The sequence below is a fragment of the Papaver somniferum genome, chromosome 10 (assembly GCF_003573695.1).
Source record: "Papaver somniferum cultivar HN1 chromosome 10, ASM357369v1, whole genome shotgun sequence".
NCBI lineage: Eukaryota > Viridiplantae > Streptophyta > Magnoliopsida > Ranunculales > Papaveraceae > Papaver > Papaver somniferum.
In genome coordinates this window covers 83,866,242-83,885,892 of record NC_039367.1, presented here as the reverse complement: position 1 = coordinate 83,885,892, position 19,651 = coordinate 83,866,242, and the positions used below count along the sequence as shown (strand labels likewise).

The following is a 19,651-nucleotide window of genomic DNA, read 5'->3' as shown; positions in this document are numbered from 1 at the left end:
TTAATCATCTTGGTTGATTATTTAGTTATTTGGTCCGAAAGTCTTCTCTTGTCGAGCAAATCCTTTGACAATTAAATTGATTACTTTTGTGATTAGTTTGGTTGTTTGTGTTCCAATTATATTAATTATAAGTTCTCTTGAAATTAGTCTAGTTGAATTTTCATATATTCCACAAGTTCTTGTGTTGAGTATATGAACGGCTATACAAATCATGTTCTATTGGTTAATGTAGTCGTATATTCCGTAAGGTTTTTCCTTATGTTGAGTATGTGAACGATTAAGTTAGTCGTCTCCGTATGATTACCTTAGTCATAGCTCCGTGAGTTTTCTTATGTTGAGCACCTTCAATTAAATTGATCACTTTTTGTGGTTTGATTTAGTTGCGTATTCCAATTAAATTAATCATGATTTTTCTTGTGATTAATTTGGTTGAGTTTTGGATATAGAAAATCATTTCTATGGTTTTTGGTTTCCAATTTAAAAATCCTTATTTTCTTTCGAAATTAAGGTCGCTCTTGTTGTTCTTCCGGGAATGACATCAAATGGGGGAGAGTTCTTTTGAACTTGTGCTTAATGGTAATATCTAGCGGGGTGTGCGGTTGTGGAATTTTATAGGGGTTATCTTGTATCTTAAAACTCATTGATGAATGCATTTAGCTTCGGCTTTATGATTGCATCTAAATTAAGTTGGTATGCATTTTTCTTTTAGTCTATGAAATGTATCTTGTGGAAAGTTCATTATGATCCCGTTCTTGTACCTTTGCCAATTTTATTGACAAAAAGGGGGAGAAATATCGTAGTTCACACTACAAATACATATGGTTTTTGGATCATTGTGTAAGGGGGAGTGGTTTCCATAATCGAGATGAAGTATTGACTAAGGGGGAGTGATACATATCACCATAGTGTTATTGTTAAAGTCGTGATACAATTGGACTTTGATGTTACATAATAATACTATGACACTGTATAATAATGATCGAGAATCTCGATCTCTCATTGTTATAGCTACGGATCTTCAACAACGGTGATGCTAAACTTACAACCTTTGGGATCATTGGAGTACTTGGAAGGACGAATATTTCAGGGAACGTTGAAGATTAGACTATGGAATAAGAGCCATTAAAGTTTATCTTTTTTGTATTTATATGTATTAATAGTTTTGTCACTAAAATTGACAAAGGGGGAGATTGTTAGAGCATAGCTCGGTCGACCTCATATGCGTTGCTATCTCAAGCATGTTTGTCAATGTTAGTGATCAAAACTATGAGTCTTGATCTCTAGCCTACATAGCTAAGTCTCGGACTAGGATAGAAAAGTGTAGTTGAGATCAAGGACTTCATGGCGATTTTATCATCCAACGACAAAAATCTACTCAAGGAACCGTGGAACTTCATCAACAAAAAGGTATGTGGAGACTTTAACTTGTCTATCACTCAAAAGTCTATCTCTTCTATCTACTACTTCTTATGAGACAAAAGTCGTATGCTATATAGACTGGATCATACACATTTAATATTTCGAGCCGAGTATATCTCGCCTATCTATATCTCGAAATCATGTGTTGGTAAAGCGTTTCGCTTTGATCAAGTTTATCTTCACCTAGTGACGAAAGTCATGAAAAGTTTCAATTACTTTGAGAATTGCTCTGACACGAAACGGTCTGTGAATAACGGCTATATAACGTCCTCTGAGAATGTCTCAATGATTGCAATGAGAGTTTAGATTACATAACCATGTATTCCTTAACCCGAAGTTTTCGAACTTTGTTGATTGAGAGAAACCGGAGGAATTGGCTTTGCCAAGTCCGTGAACTGACGGAAGTTATTGTACCGAGAATTTTTGCTAGGATTTTCCAAAAACTCGTTTGTGTGTAAGTCCGCGAACTGGCGAAAGTCTCTTTGCCGAGATTTTCTTCTGAGTTTGGAAAACTCCATCGGTTGTCTTAAGTCCGCGAACTTGTTTGTGAGCTTAAGAGGTTATGATCTAAATATGTGCTCTGAACATGAAACTTAAATTGCTAAGGAATGCTTTATGCAAACCGTGACTATAAAGTTCATGAGCCGAATCAATCGAATCGAATCATGTTTGTTTTAATTGTGTCTTGTGTAGTTACATAAGATCTCATAGCAATTGAACAACTCTCTAACTAGTTCATTTGGGTCAATTGAACTAGTTATGGTGAAGAAGAACAAGGTTAATATGAAATGCTCATATGGTTAACCTTTTGGGTTACTATGTTGAACCAACATACACGTACACGTTTGGGCATGGTTTTCACAAACCCAGTAAACGCCTACCCAAGTGTGTGTGACAAGCTAAGTTTTCAATCTAACGGTTGAGAAATATTAGCTTGAATCTAAATCAGGTTTTCATCTAACGGTGAATATGGATTGCTTTGTAACTAAGGAAAAACCCTGATTTGAAGACTATATAAAGGAGACATCTAGCATTGTGCAAAATTAATCCCCACACGTCTGTGTGATACTAGTGCGCTCGCTAGAGTCGATTCTCCTTTAACCTTTGGTTTTCTTCTCTAAATCCAGGTTAACGACTTAAAGACTTCATTGGGATTGTGAAGCCAGACCGATACTACTTTTATCGTATTTGTGTGATCTGATCTTGCATCTTCTATCGTACGAGTACAATATTTGATTGGCTTGAGATCGTGAGAGTTCTCCGATAGGAAAGATAAAGAAGTCACAAACATCTTCGTCTCACTGTTTGTGATTCCTCGGCAAACCGCATGTGTAGTCAGGAAGGATTGTAGAGAGGTGATTGATTAATCTAGGTTGTTCTTCGGGAATATAAGAGCGAATTATCAATTGGTTCATGTTCACATTGATTTCATATCTTACGACGGAACAAAACCTAGGGTTTATCTGTGGGAGACAGATTTATCCTTTGATAGACTTTTCTGTGTGAGACAGATTTGTTTATTATCAAGTCTGCGATTTTGGGTTGCAGCAACTCTTGGTTGTGGGTGAGATCATCTAAGGGAATCAAGTGCGCAGTATCCTGCTGGGATCAGAGGCGTAGGAGTACAACTGTATCTTGGATTGGTGGGAGACTGTTGGGGTTCAACTATAGTCCAGTCCGAAGTTAGCTTGGAGTAGGCTAGTGTCTGTAGCGGCTTAATACAGTGTGTATTCAATCTGGACTAGGTCCCGGGGTTTTTCTGCATTTGCGGTTTCCTTGTGAACAAAACTTCTGGTGTCTGTGTTATTTCTTTTCCGCATTATATTTTATATAATTGAAATAATACAGGTTGTGCGTTCGTGATCATCAGTTGGAAATCCAACCTTTGGTTGTTGATTTATATTGATTGATCCTTGGACATTGGTCTTTGGTACCGTCCAAGTTATTCCTTGTATTTGATAAAGACTCGCTATTGGTTTTAGCTTGAGTAAAAATCAAATCAAGAGAGAGATATTAACTCCTTGAGATACTTTTATCTAGATTGAGTCTGACTGTCTAGTTGATTCTCTAGCAAAGTATTTCGGAGTTAGTCCATACAGATTGCTAAGTGGTAGGATTTTAAGGATGTAAGAAATAAGAGTAAGAGGAAGCCTACATGTTATAACTGCAAGTGCACGGTGTCGGTTGTAGCTTGTGCAAATACGGGTCGAATCCACGGGGACTAGGGTGTGTAAGTTGAAGTTTCCTAAACTAGTTAATCTAAATGCAATGAGTGACAATGACACAATGAAGCAAAGAGAGCAAAACAGGGCCTACACAAGGTGAGTTAAAGGTGACAGTGGCATATACAATGGTATTTACAGGGCAGTGATAGTTGCAAAATAAACAAAACAGATGCAAACCAAGGCTACAAACCAAGGCTGCAAAATAAACAAAACAGATGCAAAGCAATATGGCAAAACAGTTAAGAACCAAGGCTGTAAGCCAAGGGCAGGGAGGAGTTTGTGCACTGATTTCAATGCACAACAGCTACAATTTGCAAGAAAAACTGAACAAGATGGCTAAGAAATTTAACTGAGCAGGGAATCAAAACAAGCTTGAAATTATAAGTGACTGTAAAAAGATTTGTGGCTAAGCCAAGGCTTAGAATCCACCTTGTGACCTAATCAAGCAATGCAATTCTATGTTGAGTTGAAGACCTTGAGCATATATTAGAATGAGAGGAAAATCAGCTTGCTCACTGATATGCCCCTACTATTGACTGTCTTTTGACAGCAGAGTCAATCACAGGCATACCAGAGCACTGATTACTTCTCATTGCTCAAGCAAAACAGGCATCAAGATAACTATCCTAGCAATACATCATTCAACAGTGCACTAGAATGAGACTATCCTAAGAACAAATCATAAGAACATAACATAACATAAACATGAACAGGAGCTTGATATAAATTGTAACAATCACACACTCAAATTCAATACATGTTGGAGTTCAGAACAGCTAAAATTAACAATGCATTTGAATTGAGAATCATGGAATTGAAAAGATTGATAACCCTCAAAGCTACAGTTCATGGAAATAACAAAACTAAACTATTCTATTGATGCTCTGGCTAATCCAGGCATAACCCATTACAACACCCAAAGACCCCTATTTATACATACAATGGAAATCCCAAAAAATCCCCAATTAACAGCAAAATTAGGGTTTGTAAAAAAAATACAATTAAACCCAAAATTGGTTCACCTAACCTACTGATAACAACCCAATCAACCAACCCATGCTTCAATTAGACGTACAATCATGTTCCCCCAATTATCCCCAAATTATGAAATTAGGGTTTATAAGAAATAGAAATTAGGTTTACCTAATCACTGCAAACTCTTGATAGCTCTCACCCATGCTTCCTTACTGTCTTCTGATGCTTCCCACGCCTCCAATTGATCTATATCATCAACTAATTTCACCAACTCACTCCTAGGGTTCAGAGGTGAGAGAATAGGCGAAATTAGTTGTTTGAGAGAGATTAGAACGTGATATAGGTGATGGGTCGAGTGTGTATGATGATTTGAGAAGAGATGGTGGTGGTTGTGGTGGTTGAGAAGGATTTGGTGGAGGAGCAGGAGAAGGTGGGGCTGTTGCAGACGGAGGTGAGGGAGGTGAAGTCGATAGTTTTAGGGTTAGGGTGTGTTTGGGTTAGGGTATAGGTATTGGGTACTCGGGTGTTGAGCGGTTGTAGCAAATTGGATGAACATCGAGGATGAGCCGTGGGATGTGGAGATGATGGATCGATCTAACGACGAGATGGAAGGAAGCGAGGAGCGACCGTTGGATGCGGAAGTGCAACGAAACTGACGGCTCAAGATGGAGTTAGGTGCTATAGTGTTTTTCAGGATCTTCAGATTTTGATGCACTATGATGAAGCGACCGTACGATGCTGAGATGATCCAATCCGACGGCTGAATATGAAGGCGGGTATGGATATTGGAAATGGGTTTGGGTGAGGGTTTTGGGCCTTGGGTATGCCAAGCCCATATCTTCTTTAAGAACAATTCTTCCTCTTCAAGCCCAGTTCTAGCCTTTTGGTCTTGCGCACAACATTCTTCGCGGCTTCCTTGTGTGATTCCTCTTGGCTTCCACCACTTTTCTGCTCTTTTTGCTCCGCTATTCATCCAAACTTTATTTATTACCTAAAAATGCAAAATTAGTTAATAAAAATATTTATTCTTGAAAACAAAGAAAATACAGAATATGGGATAAAATGTAGAATTAATGCACAAAAGATGAGTTAAATGCCAACAAAAAGATATAGAAATATGCACTTTTTAGCACTCATCACTAAGCGAAATATTGGGTGGTGTTGTTAGACCCCCGCTTTTTCAATATTGAGTATAAGAAATACCACCAGATTTTTCAGAGTTACACAGAATTATATTCAGATCACCCATTAAAACTCATGGAGTAACTATAGTATGACTAAACTGATGAACATAGTCTTATTGAGCATTCTTATTCCCAATAGGAAGAGCACCATACATGCAAGTAAGACAAATTTTAGTCCTAGCATCAATATTCAACTCACAATTAATCACATTAAATTGACAGTCTAAAACTCTCAAGTTTAGACCATCCTTCCAGAGAAGACAAAGACCCCCGGACAGAACCACATGATCTATCATAATTTTATTAGGATAATGAAGGGGTTGAATTAAAGACTCCATCTTTTTGTTCTTAGTCTTTGTCTCACTAAGATATATGGCATCAGGATCATTTATTCTAACTAGAGTTTCTAAATGAGACCTAGTGTCTTTATTGTCAAACCCCTGGACATTCCTAGATAAAAACCTCGTTCTAATCTCTATGAATTTTATTTTGATAAAGCAATTATTACTTATACCCAAATCACTACAATAATTGAAGAACAAGACAATATTGCTATCACAAGCAAGACTGCAGACTGCAATAAACTTGAGTTGCAAATTGGGAAAAATAAATCGACTAAAATTTAACTTAAAATTGTATGAAAAGTAAAATTTAGGCTCTAGAACAAAAACCTGGTGATAATTAGCAGGATTTCCATAGTGATTATGTGTAGTTGCCCTTTCGGAAACAGAGTATGCGCTATCAAATGCATTTGCAGTGTTTTACTCAACACAATTGTGTTGGTAATCCATCCTATGTTCTTCGGTTAGACCACAATCTTCAATTGGTTCCTCAGACCCATTAATCGCGGCTTGGTAGATAGGATTACTGTGGGTATTAATTGAATTGAGATTAATATGTGCTGTGTTGGCCAACAGATCTTCTTCTCCGGTTCTCTTGCTTTTCCTCATATCAGCTTCACCAATTATCTCTAATTCAGATTCTCAAGTATTTGATGAAGAAGCGTTTAGGGTAGAATTACTAATAGCGACTTCTTGTGTTTCAACACCACTATCCATCATACTGGCCCCCGTATTTGTTATATAGGTAACCAAAAATTCTTTACCCTCTTCAGTTTGACTCCAAAACGCATACTCCTATTCAGTCATTGCTCCAACTTTCTGTTATTGAGCTAGTTTTTTTGCAAGCAGCGTCTATGTGGTCATTATAGAAGACCGTTAATCACCCTAACCAACACTAATCCAATCAGGGATACTTTAGCCATTATATAAAATAGTTGGATAAAAGGTTATAAAAATTAGGAAAATTTGTTGTTTGGTCCTAGGCCCATATAGTTATTTATAGTAGGGTCCAACCGGATTTTATCCTTATCCTAAGGTCCAAAGTTTTTTAAATCAAGAAAATGACTACTATACCCTACAACTAAACACGTGTGAAACAACATATTCCTCAGTATTCCATATATGCATTGCTGATCTATAATCTAAAAAACAAATGCATGTTAAAAACAAGTAATAAGTCAATCAAAAACAAAATCAAACACTTTTATTTCAGTATTCCATATACATATACTTGTGGATCAAATATTTTTTTTATAAAACTATGAAGAATAACAAAACCAAAGCAGTATGTTTCAGTATTCCATATATGTACTGCTGATTCATAATCTAAAAATCAACTGCATGTCAAAAACAAGTAATGAATCTATAAAATTACAGTACTGAAACACTTTTATTTCAGTATTCCGTATACGTACTTCTGGATTATACAAAAAAATGATAAAACTATTTTAAAAAAACAAACAAACTAGCAATAGACTTGTATCCCACACTCTCATTTCTCCTTTAATTTCCCATACAAACACCACCTGCAAAAAAAGGTTCAATATTTATTAGGCTATAACATTCGGAAATCGATTTCAGAGAATCCAAAACCAAATCAAAGCAGTATTTTTCAGTATGTCATATATGTACTACTGCATTAATAATCTAAAAATCAACTGCATGTCAAAGAAAAGTCATGAATCTATGAAAAAGCAGAACTGAAACACTTTTGTTTCAGTATTCCATATATGTACTTCCGAATTAAAAAGGAGAAGAAGAAGATAAAACTATAAAAATAGCAAAATCAAAGCAATAATTTTCAGTATACCATATACGTACTGCTGATTCATAACTTAAAAATCAATTTCCTATCAAAAATAAGTAATGAATCTGTGAAAAACAGAATTGCACACTTTTATTTCAGTATTCCATATATGTACTTCTGGATCAAACAAAAAAAGTAATGAAACTATAAAATAAATAAAAAAATCAAATCAATATTCTTCGACATGCCATATATGTACTGCATTATTTTTCACTATGCAATATGTGTACTTCTGAAACTCTTGTATTTCAATATTCCATATACGTACTTTTGGATAAAACAAAAAAAAAGGCAACAAAACCGTAAAGATTAACAAAATTTTCAGTATGCAATCTATGTACTGCTGTATTCTTCAGTATGCCATATATGTACTTCTGAAAAGTGAGAAAATCAAAAGCATTATTTTCCAGTATGACGTATATGTACTTCTGAAAAAAGATTTTATCTCAGTATTCCATATATGTACTCCTGGATTAAACAACAAAAGTGATAAAATTCTACAAAAAACAATAACAAACCAAAGCAGTAATGAATGTATATATGAAAAATCAGAATATGAACACTTTTATTTCAGTATTTCATATATATACTTCTGGATCAGACAAAAAAAGTGATAATACTATAAAAAACTAACAAAATCAAAGCAGTATTTTTCAGTATAACATATATGTACTGCTGATTCATAATCTAAAAACAGTTGTATGTCAAAAACAACTAACGAATCTATGCAAAAACAGAATTGAAACACTTTTATTTATATATTTTGTATATGTAATTCTGAATCAAATAAAAAACTTTGTAAAGCTAGGTTTTTGTCAGTACTGCAGATATGTACTGTCGATTCATACACAAAAACAAACTCAAACAAATCTAAAACCAACAAGATGAAACTGATATAATCAAATCTACTGAAGAAATGAACAAAAAAAGTGATTATTCATCTAGATCTGAAATATTTTCATAAAAATAAAATAAATAATCAGGCATTCATAAAACGATTAGATATTAAAAATCCTAAAAGAACAATCAAGCATCCATTATACGAAGATGAAAACGTCACGAACTCGATCAGATCTTCATGTTTCAGTTGAGAAACAAAAAAAAATGGAGAGAAGATTACGTACGCATAATAAGAGAGAAGATTACCTGGAAACCACGAAAGATCTTCGTAAGCAATCTTCATAAAAAAATGAATTGGAGAGAAGATTTCGTAAGAGGCAGTAGCAGAGAAGATGAGAGGGAGAGAGAAAAACGGATATGAGCATGGAAAGAAAAATAAAAAAAACTAGATTATATTTGTGTTATAGTAGAAGGCTATTTCGGAAAATCTAAATATCTACTTAATAGGTTCCGCACGTGTACATGACCTGGGCTTAAAAAATTGGTCCATTTTTATGTTTTTTTTTAATTATGGACCTCCGATTACTGGGCTTTAGTGGGTGGACCTGCCACTAATTAGTATCACTATATTAGTACCTATAGGTAATTCCTACTAAAAATTATTACTACTTGACCCATTAAAGCCCCAGGAACCTAGGTGGGGGTGCAACCCCAATAATAGGATTATGGGAAAATAAACGTTTGGTCCTTTTTAGGTGGGCCCATGTCAGTTTAGTCCTTTGGTCAAACGCCCTTACTGTTTGGTCCATAATTATTTAAAAATATTAAATGGACAAAAGTACCCTTCTGGGTTAATTTCTACTTATTTTTTGTAGCAGTTCATTCGTCAAAATGAACTCCTATTAATTTCTACTTATTTTTTCAGAAATCACCTAAAAACCAGAGTTCATTCCAGAAATGAACTCCATATAAAAACCTAAGAAGAAATGAACTCCATATAAAACCTAAAAAAACCAGAGTTCATTCCAGAAATGAACTCCATATAAAAAACCTAAAAAACCAGAGTTCATTCCCAGAAATGAACTCCATATAATCACCTAAAAAAACAGAGTTCATTCCAGAAATGAACTCCGTATAATCACCTAAAAAAACAGAGTTCATTCCAGAAATGAAATCCATATAAAAACCTAAAAAAACAGAGTTCATTCTTTACATGAACACACACAAAAAAAATCCATAAAATCAGAGTTCATTCGTAGAAATGAACTGCAGTAGCATCATCTTCATCATCTTCGTTGTCTTCAAACAGCAGCAGCAACAGATCCATGAAATCGTCGTCATCGTTTTCTTCATCATCATCATCAACAACAACATCAAATTCAAGATCTTCAACACGAGCAGCAAACTTAAAAAAATCAAGATCTATCGTCTTCATCGTCATCTTCAACATAAATCTATCGTCGTGTTCATCATCTTCATCGTTTTCATCATCATCTTCAAAAGAAAACAGAGTTCATTTCAAGAATGAACTTCATCAAATTCATCATCTTCAACAATAGCAGCAGCAGCGATGAAGAAAAACATAAATCTATCTTCATCAAGAAAAAACATCAAAATCTTCATCACAAACCAGAGTTCATTCCTGAAATGAACTCCGTCATCTTCATCTTCTTCATCAGCAACAACAACTCATCTTCATCCTCTCCATCATCAGCAGCAACAACAGACGGAAAAACATCAAAATCTTCATCACAAACCAGAGTTCATTCCAGAAATGAACTCCGTCATCTTCATCTTCTTTTGTAGATCCGAAACTTACCCAAGCATGTAAGATAATAAAGGTTCATCATTATCATAAATAGCAGCAGAATCTTCAACCTCACCGTCTTCATCATCAAAACAGAAGCAAAACATCTAAAAAAAAAACCCCGCAAAACTTCATCGTATTCATCATCGTTCATCTTCTTCATCACTAGCAGAGAAAAAAATAGAGAGAAGAGAGAATCGTTCATCATCATCTTCATCACTAGCAGGAAGAAAATAAAAAAGAAAAAGAGAGAGAGAAATTCTAGATCTGAAAATATAGGAGAGAGAAAGTAAATCTGAGAATGATTCTTTTTCTCTTACTTTTTGACTATATATATGGTCCTTATCCAAAAAGGTATTTCTGCCACTACAAGATGATATTTACATCATCCATGACATCACCCTAAGACCAAACTATAATTTTTAGGACCAAACTATAATTTATATTACCAAATAGGACCAAACAGACAATTGACTAGATCAATTGGATTAGACTCTCTCTAATATATTATTTGTAGGACCAATTGGTATTTCCTACTGGGATTATTTGGCTAACCAAGCAAACTATAGGGCGTGCTCCAACGGCCTAAACACACAAACAATATATCGGTGTCTGAAGTTAAGATTCTAGCGTTGCATCCGTTGGATCCTTGTAAATTTCTTTCACAGAACTCCATGTCCCAGGAAGTAAATGTTTATAGAGAAATACAAATACTTTCCCTAAATTCCGAATTCCAAGAAAAAAAGAAACGCTACCACCTAGCTCTGCTCTCTGCTCTCTCTCTCTCTCTCTCTCTCCTGCATCCAGCAACTCCACCGATGAAATCTGGTTTTGTTATAAGCCCATAACAATAAATTAAGAAAAAGTTATTCATTGTATGATTTGGACAATTGCAGAAAATGGGTAGCAATATTGATTTGAATTCATTATCAGAAGCAACTTCAGGAGCAATTGGAGCTTTAGTTAGTACAACAGTTCTTTATCCATTAGATACTTGTAAGACTAAATATCAAGCTGAAGTTAGAGTTCAAGGTCATCAACGTTACAGGTAAACTGATTATCATTCTCATATAAATTAAAAACCCTTTATTTATCATCAGTTTAAATGTTCTTATATGATTTTGAGTTTTTCTTAGTGTTTTGGTATTCGTGTATATTTCATTTTTGGGTCGTGGTCGTGGGTAGTTTTTTCTTGTCAAGTTTGGATTTGTTAAATATGTTATGGAGGTTAAAATTGCGGGTTTGAGTTGAATTATGAAATTTGATCGTAAAGTTGGTATCTTTTTCATGGAGGGTTTTATTGAGGATGACTAGTATTGAATTCGATAGGGTGACTTTGAAATATCATGGTGTAGAAGTCTTAGATAAATTGCTTGTATTATTCTGACAAAGAGAGATTTTTGAAGCTAATGTTCTATGACCTAAAAGTGGAAGTTTCTACTTGTAAATTGTGTAATAATCTAGTACCAGTCGCTCGATTGAATCGTATAGTTTTTAGATGTAAAGGGAAATGCCTTGTATTGATTCCTATGGCCATGGATTAACAACTGTCAGTGATCAAATCATTTAGATATTGAGATGGTATATGTATATTTTTTGATGAACATATGGTATTGTAGGTATGTGAAACCTCTTGAGTTGAAGAATTATAGTCTGAGGGATTCTGGAACTGACACAAGTGGTAAGTGCAAAACCATGTGTGGTGCCTCTAGTTTCAGCATATCATTAGTGTCCCTCGTATTAGATAATCTTGATATGTTGGCATAGGTGTTATATAGTGGTAGGTAAACTGACATTGAATTCACTACTTTGGGTTTTCAATCCTGGAAAAGGGGCGGAAGGAAAATATCAGTGTCAGAGAGTCTAGGGTAAATATTTCCATCGTCAATTGTCTTAAAACTTCTCAACAGAAGAGATAGTATTACAAAAAAGACTCCGGCAGTAGGCTTTAGTAGGGTTTCTTCATTTGTTTCTTGTTTGGCTACTAATTTGTAAATTATGTGATTTTGTGTCTTTTAAATATATCTGGATCGGTCATGCTTCGTAACCCTGTGGGATGATTGATCTAACTTAATCTCGACTAGACAATGACGAGTCCGAAGACTCTGAGTCGATGAGTCATCGTGTTTATGCTATTTATAACCGTCATATTGTGTATAACGTCTTTCATTTATGAATGCGAACATTGTTTGTGGACACGTGGATACCTTCGTGATTTATGTGTTCACTATTTGGCGCTAGAAACAGGGAATGGGTAAAGAATTTATTCTACCTATTCTAGATCTATTATTTTTCAAGCTTTCATTTTTGAAATAAGTTTAATTTAAAAAATTTCAATCTACTGCCCTGGAAACAATCCAGTAATGGGGGTCTTCACCTTTTCAATATTTTATTTTAAAAACATCCTCAAGATGATAGTTATTTAGATGCAATGATATAGGGACTTTTCAGATTTGCTTCCTAATGATAAACGAGCTCTGTATTCAACCTTTTAGCATACCTTTGACCTGTTGGAGAAAATGGTTCAATGTACCGTCGTGTGGAGAAAATGAACCCAATCTTTGGATTTGTTTCTGCTGGTGGTGTTGGTTTCTAACACAGTTTTGTTTGACATCATCGTTTATTCTTCAAACTCCTGTCGCTTTCATTTTGGGACGAGCATACCCTCCCGTCGATTTTTAGCCTGATGTTCGGCCGTCAGCAGCTTTGTTTTCCCCACAGTCCATGCCTTGAACTGAGTTTAAAAATCTGATTGATTAACTGTTTATGAAAATGATTCAACGAATCATTTCCTTGGAACTTGTTTTAACCTGATCCATGGATTCGCTTCAGCTAATGGCGAGTATTTGCATAAATTAGCACCATGTAATCTTTTGTAATCCATTTTTTGTCCCCATAATCTTATAAATTTGCAGGGACAAGATATCAATGAAATCCACCAGCGGATACTACCATGACATCCCAACAAAGGAGCTAGAAGATAATGCTCGATCCGAAGCTCCCAACGAAGGAATTACGAAGATAAAATATTGATCCAAAATCCGGTGCTAAGTACGACGATCAACCAATGCTTATGAAGTACAAAGAACCAACATGGTTCTGCCGTAAACCCAGCTGCTTAATAATGGCAGTCTTTCCACGCTGGGTAGTATTACTACATACCACCGCTGTTGCTGCCATGATGCGGTTAGTTGCACTCATCCGGAGGGAGGGAGGAGTAAGACCCAATACCTCTGAAGAGAGGAGTAATAGCTGGGTAATATTACTACCTCCGTTCCCTCACACTCAGCGGTCACTCGAAGTAAAAGGCCAATAACGATGATGCAACTCTGATCCTAAACTCTATGCTGGTGCTGCTAGAATCAAAGTACTTATTGTGTTGTCTTGGTCCGACGATGAGAGTCCTAGTCAGTCCGAGCATCTCCGGCCCAAGGTGGAATACGAAGCTAATAGATCAAGATCATCAACTCTGCCAACAATTATATCTCCAAGTCTTTTTACGAAAGTTCCAAAGTCCGAAGATGAAGATCTCCAAAGACAATGGGCCAAAGTCTTTCTACGATGATAGCCATGACGCAGTTACATTACAGAACTACTCTGATGACAGAGCTTCGTTCCATTAACGATGTCAAAGTGCGGCTTAAATGCCATGCCGATGATGCAACGCCTGGAAACGATGATTACCAGTGACGATAATGCAACATTGGTGAACCAAAGTCTGATGTCGACGTTGGAAAGTCTGATGTCGACGATGGCATCAAAATCCGAAGACGCCAAGTCTGATGTCGACGTTGGCAAGTCTGATGTCGACGATGGCGTCAAAATTTGAAGGCGCCAAGTCTGACGTCGACGATGGCATGAAGACGCCAAAGTCTAATGTCGACTATGGCATCAAAATCCAAAGACACGGTTTAACCCAAGTCAGCAAAGAATAGGGGCCAGTATTAATACAATAAGTATTGATACTGGCTAAGGAGCTTGTTGTGTACATACAGCTAACGCTACGAAGAAAGTCAGTTCATGAAGATGAACTGATAACCAGGAAAGCGCTACGTCGACGGAAACAAACCGAAGCACAGTTCATCCGGTGTTCCGAAGACGAAGAGCTAGTCTGATGCCGGTGGTGCCCGCCAAAACCCGAAGCTGATTGCAGGTACACCGACGAAGAGGAGACCCCAGCTTGAGTGTGTAACAACATTAGCACACCAAAGGGGCATCGAAGTTAGTTCTACTCTTCAACATCGATGATATGATGCTCGATGTTAATGATCCAAGTTAACCCGTACTACAAAAAGTCTCGTAGTTCAAGACGCGAAGAAGGCAAGCCAAAGTGTCTCGATGTTATAATCATATTCATGATTAATACTTATAATCATATTCATACTTATATCCGTCCCGAAGTTGGCTCTTAGTCCAATGATGTGAAGCCCATAGCGATGATCCTAAATCCAATATCGACAGTGTGGCTCGATTCATTAATATGATTAACATACGCAAATGATATCATTACAATGATAGGCAAATGACATCATTACAATGCTGTAATAATATCAAAAGTTTCAGGAATTACAGGACTAAGGCGGAGACCTTGTAATGATATGCAAATGATGATGATGTTTCATACTGAACACTATGGTTCAAAAATGAGCTAGTTATTTAAAAATTCAAATATATCATTTGATGATAATCAGTTATGGGTATGGTCGTACTTCGTATACTTCTTAATGGGTATACTTCACACTTCTTATGTGGGTATCCCTCATACTCTTGGTCATACTTCTTAGTAACCATCGTTTACGATGATACCTTTCACCCGAAGTTCAGCATATAAACCCGCTAAGTTTCACATATCCCAAGTTCAGTGCTGATGACAACAACTATATGACAAAAGGAATGCCGGAGTTAAAGAATGATGACAACAACAAAATCCCTGAAGAACAGTTCATATGGTGCCCATGATCATTCTGATGGTTGTTCCCAGTCCAAAGCTCGGTACAGACCCAGCACGATGCTATAAAGCCAAATGATGATGCAAGGTCTGATGCTAATGATCCAGCCGACCCGAAGTATCCAAAGCTTAAATCCGATGATAGCTTCGGACCAATCCAAAGTCGTAGGGCAGCCGCTATGTAACAGCAGCATAGCCAGGCCCAAGTCAAATGAAGATGACTGTATCTATCCTAGTACAAACCCGATGAGCCAAAGCTCCGATGATAGCTTCAATCCTCGTGCTTATGAAGATAAGCCCTGTGACGGTGGAATAGATCTGATGACCAACCATAACGAAGAAACAGCTCAGGTCCTCATGCCGATGACCATATGCACGACGATGAGGCAGGCCAGAGGACGATGATTCAAAGTTCACGACGATGATTTAAAATCCGATGGTGCATACTCTGCTACCTCATCGGATTTACCTCACCTGGACGCAGCACCATTCTCGCAGGGAATATGTTCGATGGAGCCAAGCTTTTATGACAATGGAGCGCCAAGCTAAGATACCAATGACGATGGTCTCCTATGATTGTCATGACGTATGTATGACTGTCATGACGATAATGATCCCACTATGATGTAGCTACGATCCCCACCCCGGTGGTGCTTGCAGGCCAACGATGATGCAACTCCAAATATGATGCATGCACTATGTACTATGCAAGTATGATGTCTCCACTCCAATGATGCACAATTCTGCTAAGATCCGGCTACGAAGATCTCCGAAGACGATGAGCCAAAGTCTTCACATGACAATCCAAAGTCTTGCTAGGATGATTATCCCCGAAGTTGCCAGCTAGAAAACCAAGCTAAAAAGGACCAAGAGAATTTGCAGTAATCTTAGAAGGAGTAATCTTCGAAGTAGGATCTCCCGACGACCGATTCTATATTTCTCTTCTACCAGGTTTCTGAACATTGAATGTTCAAACCCATCGGTTCCACAATGATACAAAACCGAAGATAAAGATAAGGAAGTAAAGCTGGACGATGCTTCAAAGTTCGATACAGGGGCAAGTATCGAACTTTGGTAAATGGTGTTTCTAGGCCGACGATTACCCTAGATGTCCAACACAACGATGGCGCTGATCATCTAAATCAATGATAGCTCCAAGAATACTTCTTATTAACGGTGGGGATGGGGATACTTCATACTCCTTGATGGTCATACTTCATACTTCTTATACTAAGAATACTTGAGAAATTGAAGGTTGAAGAGCCTTTTCCAAGGACAGATATTTCGTATCTCTTCTTAAAGTGTGCTTCTTCAGTTACTTATTACTTATTACTCCAGTATTTCACATACTTCTTATATATGGAAAGACTGGCTCGTCTACAATAACCCGAAGAACAAACCCAATGACAATGATGTTGGAAGTTTTGTTATGAAGGTTCAAAACCGATGCTAGTCCAACAAAGACCCATGATCAACAAAGACCCATGATCTGATGACAACGATCTTTGAAAACGAAGAGTCGGTCGTGCTACAAATGTTACAAGGTGACATTTGTTACGATGGCCCAAAAATCGATGACTTTTGAAAACGAAGAGCCGGTCTTGCTACAAATGTTACAAGGTGACATTCATGCCTTTTCTTCATCAGAATCCAACACTATTGTTGATTTAGAACTGAAAATGGGTGAAGGGATGTGTAGTGGATGGGTGAAGGAGATCTATGAGATGGGTGGTAGAAGCAATTTTTTTTGATGGAGCAAGATTTTATTATAAAGAATATATGGACGAGGTAAAGAAGATGATTACGGGGTAAAGAATATATGGAGCAAGGTTAAAATTAAGTGGTTTTTATGTATCAATTCTGATTAATGAAGATGATTACGGGGTTTCAGAGAATATATGGACGAGGTAAAGAAGTGGTAGGTAAATGTACACCATTCTTCAAACTAAGATGAGGTGAGATGAGACTTGGGAAAAAGAAAAGGGGATCTTCTTCAATTCAGGGAAGAAAAGAGATACAGGAGAGAGAGAAGTCAAGTATCATGACTACCTGATTCTCTACAACAACCCGGGGATTTCCAACAAACAACTAAAGAATACATTAAACTAGAACGGATGTCTTGCTCGGATCTAGTCCGATTAGACTAAATCCGAACAAAAAAAGAACGGCGGTTGGTTTTGTTTTTCGGTAGTAGTGTTTCTAGAGAGGAGAGAGAGGAGAGAGGAGAGAGAGGAGAACAATTGGTGGTCAGATTTTGGGTGATTCAGCCATCTCGGGTTCTTGTTTGTGAGTCTGTGCAATTGGTGGTCAGATTTTGGGTGCAAGTCGTGGCTGGAATACCAGGGAGAGAACAAGGAAGCCCAGACATAATTGGCCGAGACTGAGAAGTTCGTACAGGTGGTGATGAATTCTGAATTTCCAAGAAGGAAGAAGATGAATGTATGTCGACAGAATAGAGAAGGAGGTGGTCTGAACTAATGGTTCAATTGGAAATTCAAGCAAAGTGGGTGACGAGTTTCAACAAGTCCTGGAGTTGGCTATATTACACTATGCTGCGAAGTTAAGTTGGTTGAACTGAGGCATTGGCGGAAGAGAATGAAAGTGATGGTTAGATGGATCTTGTAAACTGTGGCCAGTTCAGGGAATCGGAAGTTGGGTTGGAATTTGGAAACTGGAGCTAAAAGACCCGAATGGACTGGGCCTTGGCAAATGTTACTAGGGCTTAGCTGAACTTTCCCCAACAGTGCATACGTATATATTGGATGCGAGAAGAAACTAAAAGTGGAGGCCGGCTGCAGAGCCGAGACTAGAAGGGAAAAGAAGCGACAGTGCGGCAGCTGGAAAATAAGGGTTTGGAGTATTTGATTTCATTTCCGTTTCTATTTGATTAGATAAGGATTAATTCGATTCTCTATGATATGTCTATGGCTTTTGAAAAAACCATGTGTTGCTAGGCTTTTGTAACTAGGGTTTATTATTGAAACCACTAGGAGGTATAGGTTAATTGAATTGATTTATATAACAAAAGACCATGATGATTTGAATAAATTAATTCCATGATTTTATATAATAATTCAACGATGAGATTAGTTGTTGTTTCACCGGTTCTGCATAATACAATAACTCATGTGCTTAATTTTATGATTGCAAATATATTCGTCTACTTATTTGATATTTCATGTTGGGTCAAATCTTTTGATGGGATATGCTTAGAATAGCCGGGTATTATTTGTGAACCTATAATTAGTTTCGTATAACTTTCTCGCTAACGCAATTTGATGGTGCATGCTTTGGTTCAATCTTTTGATGTTCCATGCTTAGGGTGTCCCAGTGATATTTGCGATTCTAATACGTATAATAGGTGATGTCGATAGAACGAACGATAAATAATTCATGGATTATATTTCATTTCAGTAATTGAGTAGAAGTTGTGGTGGATACTATAAACCCTCGTTACCGACTTTTCCATTGGATTCGTTTAGTTTGTTTAATTTATTTTCTTTGTTTTTACAATTCTAAAAATATCAAAAACATCTTTTGTTGGTTAATCGATTAAGAATATTGGTTACAGTATTTCCACCGCTCCTTGTGGGAACGACCCGTACTTGCCTTTGTCTACTAGTTGGACACCGTGCGATTGCGGTTATACATATAGGGTTCTTCCAGAATCCTATCATTCGACCGAGCAATGCTCTAACAGAAGAAACGAGCTGACAATTTCTGAGAGGGTCTGCGAACAGTGGAGGTCTGCCGATACGGCTGCAGTTTCAAGTACACATAGTCTCCTTCTTGAAACTCTATTTCGAGACGCTTTTTATCCGCAAATTGCTTCATCCGATTCTGAGCCACCTGCAAATTCTCCTTCAAGATAGCTAACACTTGATTTCGTTGTACACAAGCCTCATCGAGATTAGTGCCCTTTGCTTCTCCAGGAATATAATTGTTTAGAGTAGGTGGAGGTACTCCATAAAGTGCTTCAAAAGGAGTAACTGTGGTTGAAGTATGATAGGTTGTGTTATACCAGTATTCTGCCCATGACAACCATAACATCCATGTCTTTGGTTTGTCGTTAATAAAACATCTCAGATACGCTTCTAAACATCTA

The 19,651-nt window shown here is 37.0% G+C and overlaps 1 protein-coding gene across 2 annotated transcripts; it reads left to right on the top strand.

Moving 5' to 3' along the window:
• Positions 1-11,265: 11,265 nt before the first annotated feature.
• On the top strand, positions 11,266-14,462 carry LOC113319178 (peroxisomal adenine nucleotide carrier 2-like). Of its 2 annotated transcripts, XM_026567455.1 has the most exons (3): positions 11,266-11,646; positions 12,218-12,279; positions 13,514-14,462. In XM_026567455.1, exons 1-3 carry the CDS (start codon positions 11,498-11,500, stop codon positions 13,528-13,530), a joined length of 228 nt encoding a protein of 75 aa, XP_026423240.1. In that variant the 5' UTR covers positions 11,266-11,497; the 3' UTR covers positions 13,531-14,462. The 2 variants fall into 2 exon arrangements, with proteins under 2 accessions (XP_026423240.1, XP_026423239.1); XM_026567454.1 differs by lacking the exon at positions 12,218-12,279.
• Positions 14,463-19,651: the final 5,189 nt, after the last annotated feature.